The sequence below is a fragment of the Ochlerotatus camptorhynchus genome, unplaced genomic scaffold, assembly GCF_037179485.1.
Source record: "Ochlerotatus camptorhynchus isolate MF236.1 unplaced genomic scaffold, CSIRO-AGI_Acam_v1.1 ptg000024l, whole genome shotgun sequence".
Classification (NCBI taxonomy): Eukaryota; Metazoa; Arthropoda; class Insecta; order Diptera; family Culicidae; genus Ochlerotatus; species Ochlerotatus camptorhynchus.
The window spans coordinates 3,090,192-3,111,727 of record NW_027040516.1 but is presented as its reverse complement, the minus strand read 5'-3'; the positions used below and the strand labels follow the sequence as shown (position 1 = coordinate 3,111,727).

The 21,536-nt window shown below is 38.1% G+C and overlaps 1 protein-coding gene across 3 annotated transcripts in view; it reads left to right on the top strand.

Annotated features, from left to right (window-relative positions):
* The window catches only part of eya (eya transcriptional coactivator and phosphatase 2), a 162,813-nt gene extending 145,411 nt beyond the window's left edge, over positions 1 to 17,402 (top strand). For all 3 annotated transcript variants that reach the window (XM_065229273.1, XM_065229267.1, XM_065229272.1), the window contains 5 exons: positions 750 to 2,037; positions 15,724 to 15,919; positions 16,149 to 16,263; positions 16,339 to 16,583; positions 16,649 to 17,402. In XM_065229273.1, the coding sequence (XP_065085345.1) occupies positions 750 to 2,037; positions 15,724 to 15,919; positions 16,149 to 16,263; positions 16,339 to 16,583; positions 16,649 to 16,830 (2,026 nt within the window). In that variant the 3' untranslated portion in view covers positions 16,831 to 17,402. The remainder of the gene's footprint in view (positions 1 to 749; positions 2,038 to 15,723; positions 15,920 to 16,148; positions 16,264 to 16,338; positions 16,584 to 16,648) is intronic.
* The last annotated feature ends 4,134 nt before the right edge of the window (positions 17,403 to 21,536 follow it).

Below are 21,536 nucleotides of genomic sequence, written 5' to 3'. Positions count from 1 at the left end.
GTTTCACTGCAAGGTTTGAATTATTGCGGAGCTACTGTGACAATGAAAAGTCCAAACTATCGATCTATCGAAAGCAAATATTGCCATCGAAATGTCACGGTCCAGCGGATCGAAATCTTTTTGGGTATCGGTTGAACATGGCAGATCAATTTTCAATCAGTTGACACAGACCACGAATTTCCACACTGAAGCGTTTCTGCTTGCGCTGTTTGTAGCCAGACTGTCTGGTTTCAAATTGCCCACCATGCCATGTAGAACCATGCCTGGTGAAACACGTTGTTTTGCTTTTGGTGTCCTCACATCGTTGAAAAGGAAAGTAAAACATGTCATTGAAACATAATTGGGTTGCATTTTTCAATATACTTGTGGGTTCGACTGACAACGCAGCAGTTACATGCCGACGGAGCCGACCTTCGAGTAATTAGGAAGAAAGTGTGAAATTACAATAAAATTAATGCGCTTGACTCAACCCTTGGAATGGCATACGGCCCACGGACTGGGGTAAGTGGTATCGAAGCCTTTCTACGAACTGACGCCGTAATAAATCACACACTTTCTAACGGTTCCGTGATTCAGGGTAATAATTTGGATCAACCTTCTCCTTCGCAGTTGTGAATGTTTATGATTTATACGGTTTAACCGTGAGTAATGAAGTAATTTGAACTACGTAAATGCGCCCTACTCCTGAACAATCGAATAAGTGTTTCATTTTTTTTAACTTGAGTCTTTGTTTTCCTTTTCTTTTTCAGAACTTACAACTCGACGGCGGTATCCAGTCATAGCTCGGGCGGTGCGGTAGACAGCTGCTTACCATCGAGTGGTTCAACGCTGCACTATCCAACGGCTTCCCATTCAGCTGGTTCGTATTCTTTGTTGAACAACAACTACCGTCCTCTGAGTGGATCGTCAAGTATTCACAATGCTCATAACGGATTGAGTTTATCGTACGTTTCCGGTGGTGCAAATCACAGCTCGACATCCGGTGGTTCTGTAGTGTCACGTTTGAACGGAGGAGCAACATCTACGATCACCTCCGGCAGCAGCAGTAGTGCTGGGACTGCAGGAAACTCCCTGGATGGGCTGCCTACGGCCAGTTCTATCAACAACAGTGGCGTTAGTTTGAATAGCACCGGTAGCGGAACGTCAGCTGCCGCATTGGGTTCGACCGAGCTGGGGATGTCGCATTGGCTGACCGACGGTACAGTCAAATCGGAAATTCGCAGCCCGGGGCTAGACGCGACGATTGCTAGCGGAAACCTCCCGGTCGGCTCCACCCACTTGGACAGCTCTCTATTCTGTGCCAATCCCAACAACCTGGACGCCCTACAGACATCCACCAACTCGTATGATAAGTCCGAATATTATCCGTACGCCTACAACATGCAGCAATACGCACCGTTCACGTATTCATCCTACGGTTCCCCGTACCAAACGAGAACATCCTCGAAAATCCCATCACCAAATACATATCTTCCGTCTAGCTATGCGGCGGCTGCAGCTAACAACAACTCAGCACAAATCTACTCTTCCTACGGTTACAATAACTTCGCACAGTTCGGCACTAGTCAACAGGACTACTACAACTACAATGATCCAACGTACTCACCGTACTACCAGACAGCAACTTACCCACCGTACGTCAGCTCGCCCGGTTCCAGTGGGAGCCAAAGCTTCCACGTGGCGGCAGGCTTGTCTGCTGAGAGCCCTTCGGAAGGGCATTCCGCAGCAACGCCAACCATGTTGGCACACTCGCATTCGCCCCAATCTCCCCTGTCCATCTCACCCACCATCCAGGCTGGTTCGGCGGCTGCTGTGGCAGCGGCGGCGGCAGCAGCAGCCGCCAAAACGACCCCCTCGGGGAAACCCGGCCGGGCACGGGGGCGACGACACGCACATCCCAGCCCAACGCGGAGTTCCACCTCGGAACCGGGAGTGACGGAGAAAGCACCGGAGAGGATCTTCGTGTGGGATCTGGACGAGACCATCATCATTTTCCACTCGCTGCTGACGGGGACCTATGCCGCCAAGTACAATAAGGTGAGTGTGCACGGAAAAAAATACTACCCAAAATTTGAGTTCTTTTTACTTAATATTGAGTTCAGCCCCGAACAAAAATTTACATTAGCCCAACGTTTGATGTTGATGTCTACATCAGCATTGAAATCAAATGTATTCCTAATGTCAAACATTAGAAAACATTATGATTTAGTTGTATATAAGCAAGGTAACATCAAAGATGAATACTAAGATGAAACTGTCGGAAAAAAAAACTTTCTATTTTAATGGCTTCTTTCACGGTCCCTTTCATCCAATAAGAAACCCCCGTATTCAAGGTAATTCTGTGGTTTTTGCTGCCCCTCGGAAGAGATGAAATTTTGCGCTCATTTTTATCAAAACAATCACACCAAAATCAGAGATGTCCCATTTTTTAATTACTCGATTAACAACTAATCGATTATTTTTTGTTCGCTGTGCTGCCATTTTTCCACCAGAGAGAGTGCAGCACATGTTTGAAACGATCGGTGATGATCCTTTGGAGATGTTAATGCTTATAGAGCATTTCTAGCTCAAATCGTTAAAAAAAATGTCAATTTTGTCTCGACCCCTTCTGATTTGAATGAAACATTGCTCACGTGTTCGCTGCTACTAATGGTTGCATTTTTCATTTAAATATGATTTTTTCCTCCAGAGTAACTTTTGAAAAGGGCGTATAAAAAAAATGGATTATTTTTTTTCCAAAAAAATATAACTTGAAAACTATTGATCTGATCAAAACGGCATATGAGAAGAAGTTTTAGGTAATTAAATTATCTTTGCGGAAAAAATACACTGAAAGAAAAAACTTCGTAAATTAGTATTTAAAAAACGTACAACGATGATTATCTCAAAACACCCCCCCTTCGATCTTTATAATTTTTTTTTTTCAAGAAAATTGATGGAATACCCTTAAATTTCATGAAAAGTGTATGCTGGTAACTTTCTTAAAAAGAAAGCTATAATTTTTTAAATTTTTGTTGATTTTTACAAGTTGATGAAAATGCATATTTTTTTATAAAATAATAATTTATTTGGATTTTACGCATAATTTTCAATAACTTTGCATATATAATTTTTTTTTCCTAAGTCCAGCCGTTCACAAGTTAATGCGAATTAAAAAAATATAATTATAACAATTTTCAACATATTAGGCCATTTTCAAATGTTTGTCGAGATGTCCAGCAACGAGATTTTATTTCATGATTGTATATTAAAAACCAAACAATTCATTCTCAGATATGGTAGCTGTCAGACTTACCCGTTTCTATCTAGAGGCAGCGGAAGAGAAGCACGTTGATGTGGTCAAATGAAAGATTTGTTGAGATAAGAAACAGTATATATTTATTATTTTATTTTACAACTCATATTATTTGAATACATTGAATAATTTGGGTGTATCGTTTGAATTAGAGAATATTTTTACTGCAATTTGGTTGTTTGAAACTGGAATATAGCAATGATATTTTCGAGTTCCAGGAATTGGTTTCACTTTCTTAAAAATTGGATCAAATTCCGTGTCAGCCTTTTTGTATTCTTCCGTAGAAACATAACAAAATGACATTTTTGTTTGAAGATCTTCTTTACGACTATTTGCCCAGTCGTACAGTTGTTTAGGGTTCGTTATAGGGTGCTCGTGTTGCTTAGCTAAACTTGCTCTGGTTGCCATTCTCTTAAGACTTTAAAAATTCTAATAATTTTGAGATAAACAACTGAACTGCTACTGTGTCATGCTTTGAAATTGATTTAGGTAGAGGTTTACAACACTTGAAATTGTTATCCATCGTAAAAAACTACTTGCTTTTTAACTTGAAACGCTAAGAGAGATGAACTGAATGGAACAGGTGAAGAACTTGACTTAAATGATCTTTATTTCTTGTATTGTGTGGTTTACATGTATACCTTATCAAGTGACACAGATGCGTCTTTTCAGCTTTAATTCCTTTTCAATTAAAATTATTATTAATTACAGTTTTTAGTCCTATCAGGCCTGTTTTAAGAATGACAACCTTGGTGGGATTGGTTTGTTTAAAATTTGAAAAAAAAGGAGGCTACTTATAACTACTATTTACAACTAAAACTAACCTACAACTACTATATACATGTTCTGATAAAATACATCTTTGTGCAAATTTAGTCTTAATTTCGTTAATTCGGGAATCTATTTTGGCAATGCCTGCCTCTTCATGTAAATTTGTTATTCTAGTGTCGAAAGGACGATCAAGAACCATCCTCAGCACTCTATTCTGAGTGATTTGGATTTTGTTCCTGTGAGTCTGTGCACATGATTCCCACAGGGGAGCTGCATAGAGGATCGCAGGTGCTATGATTTGTTTGTAGACAGCCAGTTTTTTCACCCTTGAGAGGCGGGATCTGCGGCAAATCAGCGGATACAGAACAGGTGAAGAACGTCCCAATATATATATATATATATATATATGTAGCAGAATAATTACAATGTTGACATTATACCTATCTTCATTAGGTACAATTGATTATAGCAAACTTTTTTAAGTGTGAGTGTAAGAAGCCTCCACGGGGTGCCTTTTTATGTAGTTGTGATATCGCGGGATGAGCTCTTAAGGCACAATATGGTATACGTCAGAGAAGTACCTAGAGAATTTATCTCAATTACAGGTTTAATAACATATTTGTTTACCTGTTTATGTTTTGAGCCTCTGTTATGACATACACAATTCTATCCAGGCATACAACTAATAGAGGACAGAAAAAAGGCACATGAGTGGGTTTGTTGATTATTTGGGTATATTTGAGAGTATTTACTTATAAACTTGTTTCTTTTCTGCTGCTTCTAAATAGAAACGGGTAAGTCTGACAGCTATCATATTTGAGAATGAATTGTTTGGTTTTTAATATATATTCATGGAAAAACATCTCGTTGCTGGACATCACGACTAACATTTGAAAATGGCCCAAAATGTAGAAAATTATTAAAATTATTTTTTTTAAATTGCATTAACTTGAGAACGGCTGGACTTAGGAAAAAAGTTTTTATATGCAAAGTATTTGACAATTATGCGTAGAATCCAAATAAATTACTATTTTACTAAAAAATATGCAATTTCACCAACTTGTAAAAACCAACAAAAATTTCAAAAACTATAGATTTTTTTTAAAGAAAGTTACCAGCATACACTCTTCACCAAATATTAGGGCATTTTTTCAGTTTTCTTGCAAAAAAAAAATTATAAAGATCGAAGGGGGGGTGTTTTGAGATAATCATCGTTTTACGTTTTTTAAATACTAATTTACTAAGTTTTTCTTTCAGTGTTTTTTTTTCCGCAAAGATAATTTAACTACCTAAAACTTCTTCTGATATGTCATTTTGATCAGATCAATAGTTTTCAAGTAATGATTTTTTGAAAAAAATAATAATCCATTTTTTATACGCCCTTTTCAAAAGTTACTCTGGAGGAAAAAATCATATTTAAATGAAAAATGCAACCATTAGTAGCAGCGAACACGTGAGAAATGTTTCATTCAAATCGGAAACACTCATGACCAACCGGTTTGCGTTTTGGGCTGGAAATGCTCTATATCGACATGATCTAACCGATTATAAATAGTTTACTTTTCGGTTCGTTAATCGATTAAACGATTATTCGAATGAAAATCGGACATCACTAGATGAATGTGAAACGTCATTTCAAATATAAGGCCATTCATAAATAATGATACAATTTGAAAGGGACCGGGACTAATCACAAATTACGTCTCCATGGTAACTGAAATAAACACGAGTGTTCACCGTTTGGTAACATGGTGTACACATCAAAAATTTTGGAATAAAATGGTGCTGTTCTAATGTCGTTCTGACGTCAAGAATTTCAATCTTTTCGGATGTACATAACGTTAGAACTAAACGTTGTTCGAATGTTTTCAATTGTACCTCGTGATTGTTGTTCTCTGATGTTTTCAGATGTACAAAACGTGTAAAGTAAACATTGTTTGAATGTTTTAAAATGTAGATTTTTTTAACTAGTTCGTTTATTTAGAAGGCTCAATTGCATTAGCTTTACGGAGCCGATAGGTCATTGTTCTTTGTTTGTAACAAAATTTACTTAATTCTATGTCTAGTAGGAGTTGTGCCGAATACTCGCGGCTTACTCGAGGTTGGAGAGGTACATTATCAAAGGATAGGATCAGGGGAGGAGCTTGGGGCTAAGGTTTCGTTGTCTCATCAGAGCGATGTCGCCAGTATGAACGGTAGTGCGGTTCTAGTTTCGTCTGGAGTTTGACCGGCTATGGTGACCAATGGGCGACGATGAGACTCATCGAGACGGGGAGACAAGACAAACAAAAACTATTAAAGAGAGACAAAAGACAAAGGAATTAAATTCTTATACTAGACAATTGAAGAAACACACCAACCGACTGCAGATATCATGAGATATCACGAGTTCCCAACACGTCTCTGATAGGAACATAGGGTTGTCTTCCTTGGGCCTCAAGGGTATTCAAAAGTCGCTCTCTGGCGGCGTAATTATTCGTACATTTCCAAACTGCTCAAATGTAGGTGTTTACTAATGTTTTTAGATATACAAAACATTAGAATCTAACTTTTCAAATGCTTTCAATTATATTTACAACACATTAGAATTAGAAACATGATCGTGTAAACACTACACACCATTGTTGTTAGATAACATCATAAAAATGCGTACATAATAGTCAATGCTGAAGCTCCCGTTTCCCACCAGTCAGTTAATTGACCTTAGCTAACCTAATATCATTGCACCAACTCTCTATGCGGCAGGGGAACTATGCCATTAACACGCTAAGGGTTATTAGACCACTGACATAGGCGCCAATTCGTAGGTGACGAGGCACTTGGTGCCAATACAGCGAGCTTGGCGATTGTTATAGCATTTTTAAACGAACTATTATATAGAGATCGAAGCGAACTTAAAATCCCACATAAAAAAATCGATTTTTCACCAGTGTGTAAAATGTAATTGACAAAAATTTCACTTCGCCTGGAACTATAAACAGATACGATCCGACATCGAATTTTGTGGATCTCATCTTTTTCGCTTACGTTTACTTTGTAAAAGCTGCAGCTGCTCGCGAAAAGCACAGTAACTAAGCTAAAAGTTAAAGTTACTAAGTTAGTTACTGAAAGAGCCTGAATTTATAAAGAGGCGACATCTTATCCATTTGACAGGTCTTCTGCTCGATTGGAATGACTTTTCCTATGACTTTGACAGACAATCGATTGTTCCAATTTTGACATGGCGTCTCTTTATAAATTTAGGCTCTTTAAAAGTTACGATACAGAGCGTATCTGTCAGATTTTCACTTCAACTCGAAACAACTTAACTTTAACATAACTTTAACTTTAACTGTAACATAATTTAACTTAACTTGAACTTAACTTTAATAAAACTTTAACTTGACTTTAACTGCACTTTACCTTAATTTTTACTTTAACATAACTTTAACTAACCTTTACTTAACTTTATAATAACTTTAAATTTAACATAGCTTTACCTATACTTTAACATAATTTTAACTTAAATTTGACTTTTAAATAACTTTAACTTAACTTTAACTTAACTTTAACTTAACTTTAACTTAACTTTAACTTAACTTTAACTTAACTTTAACTTAACTTTAACTTAACTTTAACTTAACTTTAACTTAACTTTAACTTAACTTTAACTTAACTTTAACTTAACTTTAACTTAACTTTAACTTAACTTTAACTTAACTTTAACTTAACTTTAACTTAACTTTAACTTAACTTTAACTTAACTTTAACTTAACTTTAACTTAACTTTAACTTAACTTTAACTTAACTTTAACTTAACTTTAACTTAACTTTAACTTAACTTTAACTTAACTTTAACTTAACTTAAACTTAACTTTAACTTAACTTTAACTTAACTTTAACTTAACTTTAACTTAACTTTAACTTAACTTTAACTTAACTTTAACTTAACTTTAACTTAACTTTAACTTAACTTTGACTTAACTTTAACTTAACTCTAACTTAACTTTAACTTAACTTTAACTTAACTTTAACTTAACTTTAACTTAACTTTAACTTAACTTTAACTTAACCTTAACTTAACTTTAACTTAACTTTAACTTAACTTTAACTTAAATTTAACTTAACTTTAACTTAACTTTAACTTAACTTTAACTTAACTTTATCTTAACTTTAACTTAACTTTAACTTAACTTTAACTTAACTTTAACTTAACTTTAACTTAACTTTAACATAACTTTAACTTTAACGTAACTTTAACTTTAACAAAACTTAAACTTAACTTTAATTTAACTGAAGCTTAACTTGAACATAATTTTAACTTAATTTTAACATAGCTTTGATATTAATTTAACTTTGACATAACTTTAATTTCACTTAAACTAAACTTTACCATAACTGTCACTTAATTTTAACATACCTTTAACTTAAATTTAACATAACTTTAACTTTAGCATAACTTTACCTTTACTTTAACCTAACGTTAACTTTAACATAACTTTAACTTACCTTTAACATAACTGTAACATAAATTTAACATATTTTCAACTTAATTTTAACTGAATTTCAACATAACTTAAACTTTATTTTAACTTAACTTTAACATAACTTTAACTTTATCATAACTTTAACTTTAACAATATTTTAACTTAAACATAACTTTAACTTTAACGTAACTTTAACACAAATTCCACAAAAGTTTGCATGATACTCCGAAAACGTCGTTAAGCTCTTTCTTATGGTAATTTCTATTAGGGTACTAACCACTGATTTTTCCATGGAAAAATCCAGCTCCACACGCTAAGATAGGAATATCTAAAAGTCGGTAAACATTACTGTTAATCGCACAAAAGTGCACATTATCGGTAAACTTCGATTACCTAAAGTTAGGTACTGGTGGGGGAGAAGCGTAAACGATAAAAATTACCTACTTTTAGTATTTACTTTTTACCGAAAATTAGTTGTTATTTCACTGCTTTAGGATCCTGGAATATGCTTCCACGAATGATGCAGGTGTAGTTTTAAGATCTTTTTCGGATTTTATTGAAAATTCTGCTTATCAGTACAAAAAAAAAAACGTAAGCATATTCAAAATCATTGTATAATACCCGAGATAAAAGCTCGTAGTTCAGTCCCGCAGCGGTGGGCAGCAAAAATACCTTTCCGGAATGGGACTCAACAGCAGCAGCATGAGCACAAGGAGGTGGAGAAAGCTGAGGAAGAACGGGAGGCTGATGGTCTGATAACTAGGTGCGACCGGCCACTGATGATACCTAGAATTTGAAAAAATAACAAATCATAAGTTTGACTCAGTTGGCTTGTAAGCCTACAAAAGTGAGGTTAGCTTTTGGAGTCAGAGCCAGAGGGTGGTTTCTTTTTTTTTTCTAATAGCTAATTGTTCTCACCATTCTTATTAGTCGTCGTTCTAATTGAAGAAATTTTAATTAAGTTTTTACTAAATAACTTCAACTTGTAAACAAACACTCAGCGTTAGCGTTGCTGCTCGTTGCTATCTTAGATCAATGACATTTATATAAGGTCTGGGCCAACAGGCAGCTTGCTGGTGTTAGAAGCAAAAATGTTGTAAACATTGCTGAACATTTGCGAACAGATAGATATACGTCACTGCCAACATACTGAGAACAGATAGATATACCTCACTGCCAACAGCTGTTTCGTGTAAAAAGATAAACATTGCAATATAATACGAACACCACTAACCATTTGCACATTTCACTAACACCAATAAGCCCTTTGGCCCAGACCTTATATAAACGTCATTGATCTTAGATAAAGAACATCAGTGACAACATTTTAAACCAATATTAGGTAGAAATACCATAAATTCTTGAAAATTCAATTTATTCATAATCTTAGTAATAAGTAACGTTATTTATCGTTAAATATTACCGATATTTTGGGTTTTACTACCAGTACCTAATATTAGGTATTCTTATCTTAGCGTGCAGGTTGCTTGCTAGCAGCAATCTCACACGGCGAATGAGAACAACCCAAATTTGAGTTTAGTTCACTCATAATCGCCAAAAGTGCAGGAACTCAGCGATGAGTTAATTTGCCTCATGTTTTCCCAGGTTTTTCCAGGGAAAAATTCCCGAATTTGAGAAAAGTAAAGATTGGATTCACTCAGTTTATTGGTACTACTCCGAGACTGAATAAAATTTTCGTCAATTTCCTCATTTTCCGGCAGATTTTTTAGGTTTTCCTCAGGAAACCATGAGACAAATTTTACTCATCGCTGAGTTCCTGCACTTTTGGCGATTATGAGTGAACTAAACTCAAATTTGAGTCGTTCTCATTCGCCGTGGCAATATCTGAAAGTCAAATAGACCTAAGAGAAGAGGTGACAATACGGGGGCGAAAAAAAACCACTTTTCTGTCAAACGCGAACCACTTCCTGATTGGTCGATTTCATGTGCGTAAGATAGAGATAGAGATAGATAAAGATAGAGATAGAGATAGAAATAAAAGAGGAAGAAGCCAATTGTCACCTCTTCCTCTTAGAAATAGACGAGTGCACGGATGGATTTAAGTTCACTCACTCGACAAAAAGTGACACAACAGCGGGGCCCTGTTTACTAAAAATGAACACATATGTGTTCATTTTTAGTAAACAGGGCCCCGCTGCTGTGTCACTTTTTGTCGAGTGAGTGAACTCAAATCCATCCGTGCACTCGTCAATAGGAGAAATTAAACATCACAACAACATAAGGTAGCATAAAGAAACTTACCAAAAGGTGAAACTTCACTAGACTATTCATGATATCCGCAGTTCCAACGCATCCCCGGGGAAGTTGAAATCGAATCCGGATGATCTTGCCCATCCGATGGCCACCAAACACGATAAAACGGAGGAGGAACTGTACCGATTCAGTTTTTCATCGACTCACTGTCACATTTTCGCCCGGCCTTCATGAGGTTGTAGTGTCATAGGATTGCCGCGAATACACTTGTATGACAAGCTATGAACATGAGTATTAATGGTATAATAATAATGAGCACTATACAAAAACTATACAAGTGCCACCATGGATGAGCATGAGTTTTATTATACAAATAAGACTCATTCTCATAGTTTGTCATGCAAGTGTATCCATGGCAGATGTATTCTAATATTTTATACGTGCAACAATTTACATCGTTACATCAAGTTTTCTTTCCGTTACATTAAATTCGCTTTATACTCACTTTGGAAGTTGTCGTCAATCTGATCACGATTGATTTTTTTTTACTTTAGATGATCAATATTTCTTGAATTTGTGTGGTTTACATGTATAACTTATCAAGTGACACAGATGCGTCTTTTCAACTTTAGTTCTTTTGAATTTCAATTATTATTAATTACAGTTCTTAGTCCTACACAGCAAAAAAAGTTGTTGAATATTACATCGAAACTGCTGCAACCAGGTCAATCCATCGGTTGTGTAATATCACATTGTACGATGTACATCGATTTTGCGAACAAAATTACATCCATTGATGTAATATTGTATCTGCTTTTAGTTATTACATTATTATTTCATACATCAGCTTGAATTACGTTGATCGATATTACTTTTTTTTTTTGCTGTGTATCAGGCCTGTTTTAGAGAATGACCTCCTTGGTGGGATTGGTTTGTTTTAAATTGAAAATGAAAACTACTTATAACTACTTCTTACAACTACAACTACCTACAACTACTATCACGACTGATTTATTGCTTCAGTTTTTATATACTTCTCGACCAAGCATTAAAGGGTGATACGGTCAAAATTTGGTCAAGGGAAAACGCGTGTAAATCGGTGAAATCGTTTATTTAAAAAATCAAATTAAATTTCTTTTTCAAGTTCAATTAGTATAAAATTCAGGAAAAATATTCAGTTAGGCTTCCGCTTTTCCAAATCCGAATTGCCGGGCCTTACGCTTGACCCCTGCCATCAGATTTTGTACAGCCACCTTGTCCACCTTCTTCGCCGCAGAAAGCCAGTTTGCCTTGAACTGCTGCTCGCTCTTAGCAGTTTTTTTGGTCTTCTTTAGGTTCCGCTTGACAATAGCCCAGTATTTCTCAATTGGGCGGAGCTCTGGCGTGTTGGGAGGGTTCTTGTCCTTGGGAACCACCTGCACGTTGTTGGCGGCGTACCACTCCATGGCCTTTTTACCGTAATGGCAAGATGCCAAATCTAGCCAAAACAGTACGGAACAACCGTGTTTCTTCAGGAAAGGCAGCAGACGTTTATTCAAACACTCTTTCACGTAAATTTCTTGGTTGACAGTCCCGGAAGCTATGAAAATGCTGCTTTTCAAGCCACAGGTACAGATGGCTTGCCAAACCAGATATTTCTTTGCGAACTTTGACAGTTTCATGTGCTTGAAAACATTCCCCTTCCTTTTGCCGTATAAAACTCCTGTCCCGGAAGCTGCTTGTAGTCGGCTTTGAGGTAGGTTTCGTCGTCCATTACCACGCAGTCAAACTTCGTCAGCATCGTCGTGTACAGCCTCCGGGATCGTGCTTTGGCCGTCGTATTTTGTTGATCATCGCGATTTGGAGTCACTACCTTCTTGTAAGTCGATAGTCCGGCTCGTTTTTTGGCTCGATGCACGGTTGTAGACGATACACCCAGCTTATTTGCGGCATCTCGGAGAGAGAGGTTAGGGTTTCGCTTGAAACTACCGGCAACTCTCTTTGTCGTCTCAGCGGCTTCCGGTTTTCGATTTCCCCCCGATCCAGACTTCCTGGCTGTCGACAAACGTTCCCCAAACACTTTAATTACATTTGTAACGGTTGATTTGGCAACTTTTAGCGATTTTGCCAACTTTGCGTGCGAGTAGCTCGGATTTTCGCGATGCGCAAGCAAAATTTTGATACGCTGCTCTTCTTGCTTGGACGGCATTTTGACAACTGAAGAGTGAATTCCAAAATCAAAATAGGAGCAACATTCTACACACACACACCTTCAAAATGAGGGGTGTTCAGGTTTTTTAAATGTGAAATTGAAAGAAATACGTCAAGTTGATATTGACCAAATTTTGACCGTATAACCCTTTACAATAGTGTTTACATGTGTTTGAGTTCTTCATATCCCAAATATGTCTGTGATTTCATCATTATTCTGTTTCCGGATACGGGCCAACCTTCTCACTTCGTTATCAGCCTCGTTATCAGTATCCCTCGGGCAATATGTAGCTTTTCGTTTCGATTTCGGAGGATCCGAACTTAATGCTTGAGGATGAAATTCGCTTCGTGCTGGGGGTGGTTGTAACTGTCAAAGCGGAAACCCTCGAAAAGCACACTCATCCTCGGATTCAGCTCGCCTCCTCTTCGTTCCACGTCTTTCCTCCGTCTCCAGTCTAATCTGCCCCTGGGGGCCGAGATCAGATGACTCCCCAACGAGATCTTTTGACTCGCTCTTAGTGTCGTATTCAACTCTCAACCGCTTGTTTTTTCTATCACTTTCACTGTTCAGTCCTTCCTATCACTTTCACTATACCTTTCAATTTATCCTCGTCGTCACTTTAAAGTTATATTAAATTCGCTTTATAATCACTTTGGAAGTTGTCGTCAATCCGATCACTACTGATTTATTGCTTCAGCTTTTATATACTTCTCGATTAAGCATTACATTAGTGTTTACATCTTTTTGCGTTCTTCATATCTCGTTTCTAGCCGGCGCCGGTGGTGTAGTGGTAAGCGTGACTGCATAAAAATCAGGCATAAAAATCTCTGGTCACGTCTTCCTTCGGAAGGGAAGTAAAGCCGTTGGTCCCGGCCCATGTGTGTTGAATGGGTGCGATATCCTACGCAGGTGTGGAAAAGCTGCCTTCCTGCACATTCGATTGTCGTCAATGGATGGCAATCGATGTCCGTCGGTGATTGGCTCTAGATTGCGGAACAGAGACCGACGTTAAATAAAGGAAAGAAGATATCTCGTTTCGGACCTAATCGTCGAAAGGGAAGATAAACCGGAATGCGAATCTTACAGTAACGTTTGGTTCTGTTGTCATTGGATGTATTATGATGTTTTAGGTGTGCAACAAATTACATCGCATCAACTAATTACATTACATCAACTAATATCAACGTTTGTGCCCTGAGGTCAAATTTTACATCGCCAATACATTTGATTCTAATGTAGCGTTTGAGGCTAATGTATTTTTATGTACTTGGACGTCACATTGAAGTATGAATACATTAAGGGTACGGCAGTACACATTAAACTTTAATGTTTTTAAGATGTCTGCTGATGCTTCCTACATTACAATTTCTATTCGGGCTCTCACTTGCACTCGTTATTGTTGTCAAAAAAGGAAGGAGAGATTTTTTTTCTTTGTGGTTGTCTTTACAGACGGCTAAGACCATAGTTTGGTCCATCTCGCCAAGGAACGAGAGATTTGACCCAACGATATAGTTCAGCCCAATACGCCTTTTTAATGCACCACCAACGTAAAGTGCGCCACGCGAGTTCGAGAAGAAACGTCAACCAAACCGTTTGTTTACAGCAGCATAAGTATTTTTCCCAACGCAAATAAAAGCATTTTCATTCAAAGTCTTGCCAATTTCCATCGGTAATTGTAGTATTGTACGATTTTCCACAAATCTGAACTGATTTGCACCTTAACTATTCACACACTCAACACACAACACTCTTTTTGACGTTTTCCTTTTGACCACCAGAGGTTGAATCGATCGTTTAGTTTCTATTAAAAAGGCCTATAAGTTACTTTTGAATGAATTGCATATTCCCAAATATACGTGAATTAAACTTTGTAACTTTTCTTGATAAATTGATTCATAAATTGATTCAAAACTTAATCTACAGTTGAAAAATTTAATTCTGTAACGTTTTTGAAAAGATCCTGCTGGTGTTCAGGAATATTTTTCACGCTAACTTGAAAGTACTCATTAATGAGTAAAAAAAGACCCATTTTGAAGAAAAGTGGCTTAACTCATTAATGATTAAACAATTTTACCCATTAATGAGTATCTGTTACCCATTAATGATTAACAATTACTCATTAATGGGTAACAGATACTCATTAATGGGTAAAAAATTTACTCATTTAATGAGTTAAGCCACTTTTCTTCAAAATGGGTCTTTTTCAACCATTAATGGGTACTTTCAAGTTAGCGTGTTGTTGAGAAAAATGGAAAATTAGAAAAGTGCCTTAGTGGTTATGATCTTCCGGATTTCTTGTGTGTGAATAGATAAGGTGCAAATCAGTTCAGATTTGTGGAAAATCGTAGAATAAGACAATTACCGATGGACATTGGCAAGATTTTGAATGAAAAATGCTGTTATTTGCGTTGGGGTTGGGGTAAACAAACGGTTTTGTTGATGTTTCTTCTCGAACTCGCGTGGCGCTCTCTACGTTGGTGGTGCATTAAAAAGGCGTATTGGCCACGCTCCTATTTGGGACATGTTTTGACGATATTTGATGGTTTTTACAGGTTGAGTTCTGTTAAGATTGTCGATTCAAATCATATTTATCGGGGTTCACATACATGTTGCCCAAAAAACGCACTAGGATTGTGATTCAATCGTTTTCCTGGTGCACTTACCCTAATACTTTTTTCCACTCATGGGCCTTTTTCTCGATTTTTAAATACTTACATGAAGATACCTACCAAACGAAACGAACTTCACTAACAACTATCCTCTCCTCTGATCCTTTTCTACCCCAGAGTCGCGACCACCACATGCAACTGGGCTACCGAATGGAGGAGCTCATCTTCAACATGGCGGACGCGTTCTTCTTCTTCAACGACCTGGAAGAGTGCGATCAGGTACATATCGACGACGTGTCCTCCGACGACAACGGACAGGATCTGAGCAATTACAATTTTTCCGCCGATGGTTTCCACACCGGAACGGCACAAGGTAAATAACCATTTCGAACGAACGAACGAACGTCGGCCCTCAGTGCAATTCCATTTGGCTTTCGCTTCGCTGGGTTCGGTTCATCATCGAAACGGATCGGCAATAGTCCTAAGCAAATGTTTACCGCATTGTGTGTCGTCTATTTGCAGTTCAATTTCTCATTCCTACGCTTTTCCCTTCAATTTCCTAATACATTTTTCCTGCTTTCATTATTGTGTGCACACCACAGGAGCTCCACCTAATATTTGCCTTCCTAATGGCGTTCGCGGAGGCGTTGACTGGATGCGAAAGCTGGCATTTCGCTATCGGAAAATTAAGGACACCTACAACACCTACCGAAATAAGTACGTAGGACATGATTTATGACCAGTTTGAGGGCAAATATCTAATGACCTTTGCTTTTCGCCATCTAATTATAGTGTTGGTGGTTTGCTCGGGCCTCAGAAGCGGGAGCACTGGATGCAGGTTCGCTCCGACATCGACTTTGAAACGGACAGCTGGCACAGTTTGACGTTGAAATGTTTGAACATGATTGCCCAGCGGGAGAACTGCGTGAACGTGCTGGTAACAACGACCCAGCTGGTTCCGGCTCTGGCTAAAGTGCTGCTCTACGGTCTGGGGCAGATCTTTCCAATAGAGAATATTTATAGTGCAAATAAAATAGGTAGGATGATTGGAATTTCGCGATTACTCCTTGCAATTTTAACCACGACCTCTTTCCATTTTTAGGTAAGGAATCCTGCTTCGAGCGAATCGTGACTCGATTCGGTAGGAAGAGCACCTACGTAGTCGTAGGCGACGGTCAGGACGAGGAAAGCGCTGCCAAAAATCTAAACTTTCCTTTCTGGCGGATATCCAGTCATAGCGATATTCGGTCGCTGCATACCGCCCTGGAGATGAACTTCTTATGAAGATGCTCACCGATGATCCCTCCCGCTCCGGTCGTTGTCGTCCTTTCCCACCCGGACGTTCTGGCGGCAATGACAATGAGTTTCATCTTGCTGTGAATGCAAATACAAGATTCTAGTGAAATTAGGCAGTTTCAACATTTATGTGAAAAGACAGTGGTTCAGTTAAAATGATAAGCTTTTGAAAATAAGCACATGTGTACATTGTAGAAGCAAATATCAAAATCACTTAATCCACCACCAAACTAAAGTATCCATTTGTCACAGCTACAATTTGTTATTTTCTGTATTCCCCTCGTATCAGTATTCAGCCAAGAAATTTTCAAAAATGCGAAATCATTCACGTTTAAGGAAACTGTGTGCAAATCTATGCTCAACTAATCCACCTTAAACACGCATCGAACACAGTTTCGCCCCATTTCCCAGTGCATTAATCGTCCTTCTTTGGTTTGATTGTTAAGAAAAAAAATAAATCAAATAATATGAGATCTTCAGATTTTTCGTTGAACTGAGTTGTACTATGTAGTAGTCGAATTGTAAATCACTGTTGAGCGTTCAGAAAAAAAGTGAAACCTAAGAAGAGAGGTAAAAATATCATCTGTACATAATGTCATTTGAATAGAATCAAAATACGATTATATATATGTATATATATAATCTTTAATCTTGAAATTTCTGAGAATACTATGTAAAGCAAACAGAAAACATGTATTTATAAGCACTAATGGTCAATAAAGAAACCAAAATGTAAAGATGAAATTAATATTTGATGATGACAAAATAAATTGATGACAAAGGGTTAACGTGTTTGAATCCGCAAATGGCCCACCGGATCAGCTGAGGTAAGGTAAAACTGAATGTGTCTGTTTTAAGCTATGTAACCCTGTTTTTACCTCAATAAGCTGATATTCAGCTATATCATTATTGCTGGGTTTTAGATTAAGTAAGATTCTGGTTCTCTTCCCGAGGAACCCGGTGTGTCCGAATAATCATTGGCATTCTATAAGGTTTGTAGCCAGCCCGAGCGATCCGGCTCTAAAAACGTGTGCCTAAAGCGCCACTCCACAAGGGAGACCACACGCCCAATGTAAATTTGCCTGGTTGAGACTCTCCTTAGGGCGAGTCCATTAAATTTCCTAGAAAGGATTTACGGATCAGGCAAGCCAGCTTTAAACTAACCGTCCAAACGGGGAAACCCTATTATCTCCGTAAAATCACAAACATGATACACATACGTAAAGACTTTTGAGCAGGCTTCCAGTGCGCGCGCTACCGTATGCGAGACGCAATAAGAATAGTCTCATAGTCATAGCAGTCTCATGCGCAAGAGATTTGTAGCACTCTGTTTCTCTCTCTCTCTTCAGTTTTATCGCATCTCACATTCTCATAATGTCTGTGTGTCGCATTGTTTTGTAAGCACAACACATTTCCGGATGTATGCGTTTCATGAGAACGAATAGAGATCTCCAAGCGCAATTTCACGAACACTAAAATCCAACATACATACGTAGACACGAAGAAGAAGAAGAAACAAAAAGGTATCGCGATATCACAACTACTTAAAAAGGTAGCGCGCGGTCTCACGCACACTTTTGTGCATCTGGAGAACTCTATATCATGCGACGTCGCGTGAGGCGAAGCTCATGCGCTTTTCTCAATGAGACGTCGCTAAGCGACGTCTCAACGCGACATCGAAATAACAAACTCAACTGGAAGACCAACTTGTGTTCTTGATGTGGGAAAAGTGTTGTTTTGTTTTGAAAACGATGGAAAGCGACCTAGCTACTACACTCTTATCGAACATGGAGAAGAGGTATCAGATGGCTATGACCAACAATTTTTTTCTAATGGCAATTTTCGTTGACTAAAGGATTAACTTAAAAAATAGCCCATTCATAACGAACGAAGGAAGAAATGTGGCTTTGGTAAGCGAAATTTACAATCAAGTTGTGGTTTATTTGCTCGTTAATATGCTTTTTTCAATTTCACCGAGGGATCACGGTACTAACACTAGGACTTTTTGGAAATCTGTTGTCGCAAATTGATTGTTTCAATTCAGCATCATGGTGGCTGGTATGAACTATCCTGTGAGCACTAACACATCTGAAGAATCCAGATGCTGCCGTAGTAAGTTTTGTTGATTGACAGGTAGGTATTCAACACAATTCCTGAAGCAAGAAGCTTAGCAACAATCCGTAATACAAAACTTTTTCCTAAATTATTTATTACATTAACCTTAATCCAGCATTTCGTACCTACGTACACTGTGGTGCAAAATTGAAGGAAAAATGTCGTTTTCATACAAACTAGCCAAGTTTAACATGTTGTAAATGTGTTCTGTTATGATAAATTGAGATAACATTTTGACGCGAAACTACAAATATGTTGAATTTTACGTGTAAGAAATACCAAATTTTTTGAAGCACCTGCTGGAAGGTGACAATAAAATTAAAAATTGTGCATAGCTGATCGGACAAAGGTCAATGGAAAAACAAGTTTTTAGTCAAAATTTCAGCTCAATTGATCATAGCAGAACAAATTTACAACATGTTAAACTTGGTTAATGTTTAAGTGTAGACTTGTGTGTATGTAATGAGAAGTTACCACCAACGTTTTTGCAGCAAAGTACACTTCTGCGTTGAAAATAATCCCTTAAAATAGTGTTCACTCAAGCCAGACAAAATACAAATATTAATCTTCAGAATTCTATCATTACTAGCGTGTTGATATGATCGGTCAAGTCAGACCGATTTGTGACATTTTTTTTTGATTTCGAGAAAAACGAATTTAAAGTTAGCTGTTCAATATTGTGTCCTATGTAATGGGACAAATCATTGGACCGTTTTCTCTTTCTACTCTAATTTTTCAAATCTTGCTGAAAAAGTGAAATGTAGCTGAGAGAATTTTTTGTTTTTATTTTGCTACTTAGTCCCTTCTGACTTAACGCCGACCATATGATCTTGTATAGTAAAATATAGTGCTGTTTACATTCAAAATCGTCCATTTATATTTTTACTGGTCTGAGTAAAAGTATTCTAAGGGATTTTTTTTAGCGCGGCAGTTTAATTTGATGCAAATGGGCAATAACTTATTTATTTTTCCACCAAATGGGCTGAAAGCTTCAGAGGCATCCAAAAAATGTGTTTTAGAAGATTTCTGCATAAGGACTTGTTGAAGAACACATAGTTCCAGTGATATTCCGGTATTATTTGGGGTGCTATCATGCTAACGGTATCCCAACTACAGTAAGGTTGCCATCCACCGCTCACGTAGTCTTCCTTTAGCATCCTTTCGACAAGCAATTGCGTCTTCCTAGGAGCATGAGTGGCGATCTTACGGTGATTCCAGTATATCTCTGGAACCATGTGTTGAGCCTGCTTGAATCTATACTAGAAGATATTTCTGGAACCATCTAAAAACTTCACCCCATTTCAAAAGTCACATGTGAAAAGGGCACACAAGTATTCTGTGAACAAACCCTTGCAGTCCCTTCTCTCGTCACCCGACAACATCACATATGATGGGACCGTGAGAGTCAAGGCATGTGAAACAGCGCACGGCGATGGCGCCCTGAGAGAGCGCATTGAGATGTTTCAATGAAACAGTCGCATGTGATTGAATACATGCGTCGCATTGAGAGAGCAATGCGATGAGACAAACAAAAATTGAAACGCTCGAATTTGTTGAGATAATTTTTTCTTACTACCAACTAAAAAGTGCCATTCCTTCTATAGAGTGAATCTTCCCGAATTCCCCGGTATTGAAGTTGTCGCATGTCAGGCTACCATTAGAGGTAAGAGCCTTTGTATTGCTTCTGTATATATTTCTCCTAGAGTCTCTGTTAATCGCAAACAACTTTTCGACATATGTGCGGTACTTCCCGCTCCATGGTTGATCATGGGAGATTTTAACTCCCACGGTACAGGCTGGGGGGAGCTGTACGATGATAACCGTTCTACTTTGATTTATGATCTCTGCGACAACTTCAACATGACAATACTTAACAATGGAGAAGTAACACGTTTGGCTGGTCCATCCTCGAATGGTAGCAGATTAGACCTCACCTTTTGCTCTAATTCACTATCGTTGGATTGCACTTGGCATGTAATCCAGGATCCGCACGGTAGTGATCATCTGCCGATCAAAATTTCGATTGCCAGTGGGTTCAACTCGTCAGAATCCGTTAACGTCGCGTATGATCTAACCCGTAACATCGATTGGACTAAGTGCCAATCCACGATAGGCGATACTGTATCGTCAGTGGAAGAGTTTCCGCCGTTGGAGGAATATAATTTCCTCTCTAATCTCATCACCGACAGCGCACTTCAAGCTCAAACACGACCGGTGCCGCGATCGTCAATCCGTAAGAAAACACCATCGCTCTGGTGGGATCAACAATGCACGGAGGTTTACCGTAAAAAGTCCGACGCGTTTAAACTTTTTCGGAAACGCGGAACACGCGAGCATTTCGACGCATACACATCTCTTGAACGCGAACTCAAGAGCCTCATCAAGGCCAAAAAACGGGGTTACTGGCGGCAGTTTGTAGACGGATTGTCGCGCGAAACGTCTATGAATACGCTTTGGAGTACGGCGCGAAGAATGCGTAACCGGTCTACTAACAACGAAAGCGAGGAATGCTCGGATCAATGGATTCTTAAATTCGCGCGAAAAGTGTGTCCGGATTCCGTGCCGTCGCAGTTGACTCC